We start from the raw sequence: 9922 nt of genomic DNA, 5'->3' as shown, positions 1-9922 counted from the left end.
TAAGTCCTCCAACGTTCAACCAGAAGGGGTTTGCACACACAAGATTAAATATTCAGGCCGCACTGGATCGTCTTTAGAGGCAAGGTCTACCGCAGCATAAAGTTTTTTAAGTCATATCCCCTAGCACATGGCTAAGAGGTTAGTAATGAGGTTGTTTATTATTTCTTCAATTTTTTTCAAGCTGGAAGCATTATTTTATGAAAAGAAAACAATGCAAGTCGTGCAGAAACGTCCTCCTGACTACGCCATGTGCATCACAGAATCCAGCATTACACTAGTACATGATCCGGAAACTCACAAGTAACTTTAAATGTGATTGGAAAATGTAGTCATGTCGAAAGTAAAAGTTCAAGCACTTGTTACCATCACATTTTCTGCCGAGAGACTGACAAGCCAGACTCTGCTTTACAGCGCAGTGTTTGGATGACCTCTTCTACCGTTGGTATCCGTAATGACCCATCTTTACGTTATCTGGGTTTTAATTTCCCAAGCTCAATGAAGGCTCCACTTGCGCTTGCCGTAGGTAAGCCAACAAGCAAAGGAATATCTTCATCCACTCGGGTGAGAGCACTATCTTGCACCGTTGCGAACATGGTGTCAACTTCCTCCTTCGAAAACTCCTCATCTCTACATATAGTACCTAAATATGGCGAACGACCTACCATCATAGACACTATATCCGAAAACGTCGGCCGTCTTTCAGGTGCATATAAAACACAAGCTAATCCCAATTTCATGACTTGCTTAATTTCCTCGTCTCTCGACCTGTCGACCAGTTTCGGATCGATGAAGTCTAACAACTTGTCAGCTTCATACATTTTCCATGCCTGCACAGTAACCACAATTGAAACTTCAGTAAAAGATGTTACAAAAAACAATTCTCAAATGCTTTTATAAAACTGTTAACATCGCACATTACATAATTTCATGTTTAATTACTTTATCTTGGATATTGGATACGAAGACGAGTAAGGGAGAATAAAGCAACTGACCCATTCTAGGATGTATCGTTGTTCTGCTGGAAGTCTCAAGTTGATATTTTTTCTACCACTGATGATTTCAAGTACCAAGATTCCAAAGCTGAACACATCAGATTTTTCTGATACATGGCCATAAGCTACATACTCTGGCGCTAAGTAACCCCTGGACCCCATAAAAATAACATCAGAACATAGGTAACTGAGTTAAATCTTACGTTTCGAGATTACAAGAAATCTTTTATGACGATGACATTCAAGTGATATTCAACTTTTATTTTAAAGTTTGCTTGATCGAACTTACTTGGTTCCGGAAAGGTTACCACTAAGGTGACTTCGATCGTTATCGAGTGTGGGAAAAAGCAGAGCTAAACCGACGTCTCCAATCTTGGGCTCAAACTTTGTGTCAAGAAGAATATTAGAAGCTTTAATGTCTCTATGTATAATTGGTGGACTTGCAACATGATGCAAATGTGTAAGCCCGCGAGCAACCCCTAATATGATGTTGAATCGAGTTGACCAATCGAGTTCACGGCCGCCTTTCGAAGGGGCATCTGATGACAGTTCAAAGCTGAGTTAAGAGACAATCAAACACAAGTCTTCTCATGGTTTAAATATGTAATTACGTTGGGCTACTAGACGTTGTGACAGATTAAAAGGTCAACAAGCAAACAGATAAGCAAAAAATTTAGCGTGATCTATACTTGCCTAAAAGTTTAAATCTACAGAAGCATGTACACGCAAGAATGATCCTAAATTAGAAAAAATTCAAAAAAAAAAGGTGGACATACCCCATAAAGCTTCTGCAAGATTGTTATTCTCCACGTACTCGTACACGAGGACTCGTTGGTCACCTTGAACGCAACAACCTTTGAGACTGATTAAATTCCGATGCTTCACACTACTGATGGTTACAACTTCATTCAAAAACGCTTCAAGCGTTAGCTCTGAATTTGTCAACTGCTTGACCGCCAGTGCTGTGCCATCACTCAAAACACCCTGCATGATAACTTCATTTTAGCTAAAAGAGTTCTAAACAAACGAGTCCTACGAATACATATTTCTGCAGAGTATTCAATACCTCATGCAATCTTTTTATATGTTCCAGCTAATCATAACTCACATCCACCCACGGAGGAATTTCATTCACAACGTTATCCGCTGTTGGTAGATTGCCATTGTTGGTGAATTTCTTTAAACAGTGTTCCAATAACAACTACATACAAGGCTGGTGCTTGTCACAGGTGTATTGACCCCTACCTTGAACACAACCCCAAAACCGCCTTGCCCCAACCTACTCCAGTCGGAAAAGTCTTCAGTAGCTGCCTTCAGCTCAGTATACGAGTAAAGGATTGGTTGGACTTGAACGTCAACTTTATCAGTATCTGAATTCAAGAGCACACGTATACATTCAGTTGACGTCACAAAACTTAGTCGAATTCTATTTTAAATCAAAGCACAAGGCAAAGACAGAAATGTAGCTGTCAACACTGTATCTCAATCACCTCCCACTAGGTACTCGAGGTTTAATCATATTCAGTACTGATTTTATTGGGTTTCAAACATAAATATCAACCATAAAACTTGTTTAAGAAACATATATCTATCTATCTATCTCTATATATATAAACAACAATAAAAGGTTAAAAATAAAAACCAAAACTAAAACGACATACCTTGTTGATTTTCCCGAAGGGATTGGATTTTCTTCAACAATCTCCGAACTTCAATCATGGAGATGATTGCCACCAGCATCCCAAAGAATGCAGCAATAATAACAAGAATTACAAGCAACCTATTGATGTTACTGGTACTATGAACCACAGTAACAATCGCTGAAGCATGAAAGAAGAGTTGGTTAGTAATAAATATAAAAATTACTGCAAGTTCAATGTTACCAAGACTTCTAAACTAGTTAAGACAGTTTGAAATTGTTCTGGTTATGATTTAGAAAAAATTGAAGTTTCACAATCAGCTTAAATCATTCGTAAGAACCACGTTTATATGGAAATATATGCGTTCGTTTTTCAAGACATGAGCCATGACTCTGCACACCATGATTCGTGATTCTCGTGACTATCAAGTAACTAATCATTAATGCTCTGCCTAAGGAGTTCAAAGGATGAAGTGAGAGACAACTGACATCTTATCAATCTCTGGCTAGAATTTGAGCGACAGATTTGCAGGAGAAGGTCCGTTTGAGGATTGCTGCAGTATGGATTTCCGCTGAGGCTGAAAACAGGGTGTCCAACAAGGCAGCAGTCAGTCACTAGAATTGAGGACATTGAAACTACTGAACATTTTCAGATAGATTGTATCCTTAGAGTTGATGGTTGAACTGATACATGCACCAGTATTTTGAAGCAAAAAATATGAGCAAAAAACAGCAATTGAGTATAAAATGAAACTGTATTAACAATGGTGCAAAAATGAAGATACTTACAAAAGAAGGTTCGACACAGAAAGGTCAGCAGCAGATAGCATACTCGAAGCCGGAAATCCAACATTCGTAATGCTGTTATTTAAAAGCGACATTGCCTGCAACCTCGAAAAGTTCTGCAGCGGTGGCAAATCCAAGGTTCCAGAGATTTGATTGTAATCCAAGCTCCTAAACAAGTGACCAAAATACACAGTTAATCTCAAATTGCCTATAATAGACTGCGGTTTACATCGACTTTGTAAAGGATTAAAACTTGACTTCGTGTTACGTAACTTCTCAGAAATAAATATGACCTTGACATCAGCTGCCTTAAGCTACCCAAAAATGGAAGCAAAAATGTCTCATTTAACATTTATCCACTGCTTCCGAACTGAAGTCATAATTCTTAAGGTTGACGTGATCACTATTGTGAAACCCGATCGAGTTGACGAGACTAGTATACATCAAAACCAATCGATGCAACTAAGGGCACTTACAAGTACTGAAGGTTGGGACTATTCAAGAAAGCAGAAGAAATATTGCCATTCAGCTTGTTGCTTGCCATATATCTGAATAGAGGCAAATTAAAATGCGTCAGTTTTGAAAATTATTGCAGTACCGATTCATTAAATAAAACAATTCAAGTATTCAAATACAAAAATTCCAATTTCTTGAAGCAGATTTGGGACCAGAGATGAGAGTACATTTGTTGAAGACCTGGGGTGGTCATATCTGGCAATACTCCGCTAATTTCATTCCTTGATAAGTCCAATACAGCAAGCTGCGACTCGTTTTTGAGAAAAGACATTGTGCCGCTGAAGTGGTTATTGCTTACATTCCTAATGCGCAAAGCATTGTCAGTTTGAGTAGTTTCTCAGGTTCAGATAGTGACTTTGCTGGCGTATGTTCAGGACACAGCGCCTCGAGAAAATCAGCACAAAAAGCAGCAATGACGCACAGATGTGACATCACGCCAGCTAAAATAAACAAGAGGAATAGTAGGTCTTTAGAGGATTCTCACAAAGTTCTGAGGGAAATAGGGGTGCTGAAGTTATCCAATGTTCCTGTCAGATTATTGTTACTGATTGCTCTGCAATCATACAATGACAAGGTCAAACAACATGGTGGAATTTTCTTAAACGACGACAGAGCTTGACCTCCTCCCATTCATGTAAAACACGAACATCTGAAACTATTCCCTTTCAATTCACCAGATGTTTACATTTACTTGGTCCAGGAAGGTATTTTACTCCAGTTGATGCTGCCCATCAATACTGCTTACTTGTGTAATGAATCACAAAAAATAAAACTGTCGACTCAGACATAGTGCCGAGAAGCTGAAGGGAATGATCAAGAAAAGCTTAAAGGATAAAAGCTTACATGTGAACAACATTTTTTAGGTTGTTCAGACTGGAAACTGGAAGGCTACCAGTGAGTTGATTATTCGATAAGTCAAGCCGTTGGAGCTGCGTCAAGTTACCTAACCATTCAGATATCGTACCATTGAGCTTGTTTCCGCTCAAGTCTCTGAATAAAGATATAATTCACGATCAGACCCAATCAATTGAGTAATCCAACCTCTTCAATTTTATAAAATTGATCTAGAACCTCCAATGAAACGCGAGGGCATATTCATTCTAGCCCATAAGCTGAGAATCATTAAAGACAAACAACGGTAGAAGCAATGTATGTATTGATATTGTGAGTTGTCCCCAGAACCAGCTGCCTATTTCGCTGAAGTTGGCAAGAAACAGCCACATTGTAACCCTCAAACGTTTGATACACAAAAATATGATATGTTTTTGCAATATGGCCGATTGGCAAAGATGGTTGATTGAAAACTCACAAAGCCTGCAGGCTTTTGCATCGAGCAAGCGAAGGTATATTCCCGCTGAAGCCATTATCATTTAAATCTCTGTAAAACAAAATCACAAATTCGATAGATCAAAAAGATTCGTCTATAATCAGGTAAATGCATCAATTTTTTTACTTTCCATCCTCCAAACTACAAAATAAGTTCACGCCCTTCATCGATAAAATATCCCACAAATGTTGGTTGAAACTTACAGAACAACTACATTGGTCAGGTTTCCAACAGAGCTTGGGATTGGTCCCATGAGAGATGGATTGTAAGCTATGCTTCTGCACTTAGACAAAACAATCATGACTAAGCATCCTGTCTTCAGACTTAGGTTGCTTCTTTGTATTGGTGTTCGACTTGGAGCTGGCATCGACATCGATTGAGCAAATACAGTAGCCGCTCATCACGAAGCAATTCCAAAATTCCTAAGATTGTAATTTTTATTTCATATTAGCATCTAAACAACTCATGGATGGCTGTGACATCTTCGAGTTTGGTAGACAAAAGAAATTCGGTAAAACGCCCATATCACTGCTCCTTAATAATGATCTAGAATTCCTGCAGCTGGAATTTAATTTCGGCATAGACGGGCTGGTTGGAATCCACTTACAGAATTGATAGGTTTTTTAAGTTACCAATTTCCTTGGCCAGGCTCCCCTTGAGGTTCAAATTTGTCAGTTGCCTGCATAATTTAGTTGCAAGATTATCAACAGCCAAACTAACCCCTCACCATGAGCGTAAATTCACATTATCAGAAGACAATGGGCTTTCAACAAAAGGAAACTAGTACATGCTACGAGATGGAAAAGAAGACGATCGTCTAATATTCCACAAACCGAATGCTAAATTTGAAAATCACCACCGCATCGCAGTGCACTTCACGTCTTACACTAAACAGCTGTGAATCAGAGATATACTTCTGCCCGCCGAATTGCAAGTATGGGTCGCTGGGTAGCAAAATTGAACTACAAAATGCTACCAAGTGGACAGATCACATACTCCAATACCCTGATCATGACGAAGTGACATGTTATGTAAGCAAAACTTCAGAGTTATCGAATCTTCTTGTTATAGAGAAAGATGTACGTACAGTCCCGAGACAGTGGTGCTACAAGGTCCATTTATGATGCTTTGACAAGCGACTCCCCGCCATCCCTCCTTGCCTCCAACCCCACAAGGATCCCCTCCTTCAATCCAGCCAGGCAAGTCCCCAGGAGAAGGTAGTAGAAAACCCCTGTAGATAGCGCGAAGTGCGTTCACTGCGCACAGCATATAACAATACGACGAAAAAGCCTCGTCAGGTCGGAATCCCAAGCGAGTCAAAAGGCGAGCTCTTCAGTACTTAGCATTTGAAACTGTGTAAAAGTTGATTCACCTTCTGATGAATCAGTGGTAACGTTAATCCGGTTGCAAGCATTAATCCCTTGAGAAGTTCCAAAACCTGAAAGCAGTGCAACAGCTGCAGCCCAGAGCCAAAGTAACGAAGGCCACAATCTTCTCCTATGACAAAACAAGAAAGAACTCCAATAGCTCTTTTGAGCAGTCTGATCCATCACAGATTTCCATTCCATGGAGGCAGAAACCCTACAAACTACGAAACATGTGCGTTCCATGGCATCATGGGCTAAAAACAGACGCTTCCACACACACGCTTTTCTATAACGTCGCTCTTGTAAATTCTCCTCCACCTCTGATCGCCCTAAAACAAGAAGAAATCAACAAGCTCCGAAGCTGAACCCAAGAGTCTTCACCAGCTCCTAATCCTCCACCAGCCCTAACCCACAACAAATTGTCGACAATTGATGGCTCACACCTCATCCGCAAAGCTCCACAGCTCTTCTTGTGTCGTCCCTCTCTATCTTCCCAGTGCCGTCAAGTGCTCTGCAGACACCAAGTTTCTAAATACGCTTCCACCAGGCAACGCGGTTACGGTCCAGCTATTCACCACCGTCACACAAGGCGAGCGCAGCAGGCAGTGTTGACAAGGCCCCGAGGGTGATTTTTCCTGACATGGGCAACGTCGCATTCAACTACAAATTCGACATACAGATTGGTCAACAGAACCCCGAGTGGATCCAATCGCCTCCATTGACACGAATCGGTAAAGGAAATAGTAGTCCTCTTCCTCTCTTCCTCTTCCTTCCAGTCACCGCCACAACAGGCAGGAAAATTAGCGCCAGCTCACTGAATATTGCTTCTACTTCTTTTTTATTTTTTGCCTATTTCGAAATCATTTAGCGACGATTCCGTATCAAAAGGATTACAAATGGGATAAGGGAGGGACAAATTTGAGCTAGCAAACGAGTCCCCTAGGGTTAACTCGGGCAGATGTTGACCACCTACCCGGGACATATCCAAATTCACATTGCGATTAAAAAACACAACTTGTTGCTCTACCGACCGCGAGATAGTTGCAACAACGGTCTTCCTTTTTAGCTTCTTTCTTGCCAGGCGTGATGATGAGGATGGCGTTCAGGTCCGCATCTATCGCCTCGTGACAGACAAACGACGGGGAAGGGAATTGATTGCGAAGGGAATCAGAGTCTGTTTAGTTCAGATGGATGCAGTTGTAAATGTGTGATGTAAAGTTCATAGCTACTGAAACTTCATAGTTTATTGATTTCAGAGGTAGGTTGATTGTGAGTAATGTGATTAAATCTTTGGAATGATGCATGATTTTTTAATGAAGAAGTTATGATTCAAGAAATGACTCCTTTCTAATAGGTCTTAATAAGTTTACAATACATGTACCAACAATTGACATGGTTTCTATGTTTAAAGGATTTTCACTTGTATTTCACTAAAAAGAATTAAATTTTCAAAGCATGTGATGTGTTGGTGTTTTCATTTATCAAAGAATGTTTTCAAAGTATCAAATTGAAATAAATATGAAATGAATATTATGAGAAAATATAAAAAATTCATTAATTATTGATGTGAGGTCGAAATTTAAATTGTTTTAAATATTGGAAAGATGTATTTATTTATTAATTAATGTATATTCTCTTCGATATATAAATACATAATATTTCTTGTGGAATAATATAAATTTATTGTATTCTTGTCAAGCATGTGAATCTCAAGGATCCAAAAACTCAAAACACTCTTGTGTAACTCAAAAAGAATAGATATTCATTTAAAATTAATATAATATTGAAACTAGAATGGCTATTGCTTAAGAAAAGAAGACTAAAAAGTCTTGAAACAAGACTAAGGCCAAGAAAGGCATTGATAAGAGTGAAGAAGTCTTCACTCTTGTTTTCATACTCACTATCTAATTAGAAGTTACATGGCAACATTTTACAGGAACTTCAGTATATGTTTAACTTATAAGAAGTTTTTAATATATGTGCTATGTAGTAAGCTCGTTCCACAAGCTACTAGCATGTGCAACAAGTGCCTTGCTTATTGGCCAAATTTCTAACCTATCAATCAATTACAAACACATCTAAAGTCAAATATGCATCTATGCAGCTTCTTAGAAGCTTTGCCCCAAGATAATATCATATCTATTTATATTTATCTTCTATCTAATACTTTCTATCTATGTAAATATATATGTCTATGATATTATGTTTTACAGACAAGTTCCACAAGGAGTAAAAATCATATGTTGAGGAAGTCCAAGATGCAACAAATTGTATTTGCTACATAATGTAATCTTTGTTCTTTTTGAAGGTGGTTGATAGGTCCTCTCAGCCATTGATATTGTCCCATACTAAGGCTAAAAGACTACTTTGTTGTTTAATTATTGTTAAGACTTTATAACTCTCATCAAATAAAATATTTAAAATAATATTAACAATAGTTCCTACCTATAATAATATCACCAATTATTGAAAGTCTCTTCCAAGGTTGTAATACCAAATATGTTTTATTTCATTATCTATTTGAGGAAGCACATATTATTTTTGAGAATCTTCATCTCTATTGCGTCATCTTGAAGGTTATAACAATTGCAAAATCTCATTTAGTAACTCAACAAATAATAGTTCTTGAATTAAATCTACTAATTATTGAATCTCCATCTCTTTACCACAACAAATATACAAAAAAAATTCCTCAATTGCATTTTTTTTATAACCAAGATTTGTTATCCTTCATCTTTATTTAGATGGATGTGGTCAATGAAAAGCATCTATCTTCTTTGTTGCATTTGCAAGATTTTTGACTAGCTCCCATGTGCATTTACTAATATCATATATGTGTCAATGAACAAGATTGTTATGGACATCCAAAAAAAGATTCTAAAAATATTCATAGAATATTTTATTAGATATTAGAAATTTTATAAGATTTAAAAAAATCTAAAATATTTATAAAGATTTTAAATGGTTCTTAGAATATTATAATAAAATTTAAAAAGCTCTAAAAAGATTTTTAAAATTGTCTAAGAAGCTTCTTAGAATTGCTTCATCTTTAAGTAACATAAAAACTTCTCAAGAAGCAACTTAAGGTTGCTTCAATTTCAAGCAACATAGGAAATTTTTGTTGAGCTTCTGAACATTGCTTAATTTTTAAGTAAAATGGAAACTTCTTAAGAAGCTTCCAAATACTTAGTATATATTGGAGTTGAGGTTGAAGAAATCCTCAATCTTGACAACACATCTATTAGAGCTCTAGCTCATCTCTCTTGGTGTTGATTTTGTACTCATCAAGTTTAAT

The 9922-nt window shown here is 37.7% G+C and overlaps 1 protein-coding gene across 3 annotated transcripts; it reads right to left on the bottom strand.

Moving 5' to 3' along the window:
- Positions 1-282: 282 nt before the first annotated feature.
- Positions 283-7507, bottom strand: LOC112283867 (uncharacterized). 3 transcript variants are annotated; one of them, XM_090251270.1, is made up of 18 exons: positions 7071-7345; positions 6633-6698; positions 6348-6516; positions 5868-5939; positions 5464-5538; positions 5243-5311; positions 4777-4923; positions 4418-4486; positions 4101-4235; positions 3894-3965; positions 3421-3585; positions 3121-3209; positions 2654-2812; positions 2238-2362; positions 1769-1976; positions 1282-1531; positions 993-1143; positions 283-827 (listed from the first exon to the last, which is right to left on the bottom strand). In XM_090251270.1, exons 5-18 carry the CDS (start codon positions 5511-5513, stop codon positions 468-470), a joined length of 2049 nt encoding a protein of 682 aa, XP_090107396.1. In that variant the 5' UTR covers positions 5514-5538; positions 5868-5939; positions 6348-6516; positions 6633-6698; positions 7071-7345; the 3' UTR covers positions 283-467. The 3 variants fall into 3 exon arrangements, with proteins under 3 accessions (XP_090107396.1, XP_024378906.1, XP_024378908.1); XM_024523138.3 differs by having other exon boundaries at positions 6633-7507; XM_024523140.3 differs by lacking the exon at positions 993-1143 and having other exon boundaries at positions 6633-7354.
- Positions 7508-9922: the final 2415 nt, after the last annotated feature.

The sequence above is a fragment of the Physcomitrium patens genome, chromosome 6, assembly GCF_059467195.1.
Source record: "Physcomitrium patens ecotype Gransden chromosome 6, ASM5946719v1, whole genome shotgun sequence".
Taxonomy (NCBI): domain Eukaryota; kingdom Viridiplantae; phylum Streptophyta; class Bryopsida; order Funariales; family Funariaceae; genus Physcomitrium; species Physcomitrium patens.
This window is presented reverse-complemented; position numbering and strand designations above follow the sequence as displayed.

Coding starts and splice junctions, on each gene's coding strand:
- LOC112283867 (XM_024523138.3), bottom strand. CDS start 6,870: ATGGAACGCACATGTTTCGTAGTTTGTAGGGTTTCTGCCTCCATGGAA. Junction 3,966..4,100: donor ACCCCAGGTCTTCAACAAAT/GTACTCTCATCT, acceptor GCCTCTATTCAG/ATATATGGCAAGCAACAAGC. Junction 2,363..2,653: donor CCTTCGGGAAAATCAACAAG/GTATGTCGTTTT, acceptor TCTTGAATTCAG/ATACTGATAAAGTTGACGTT.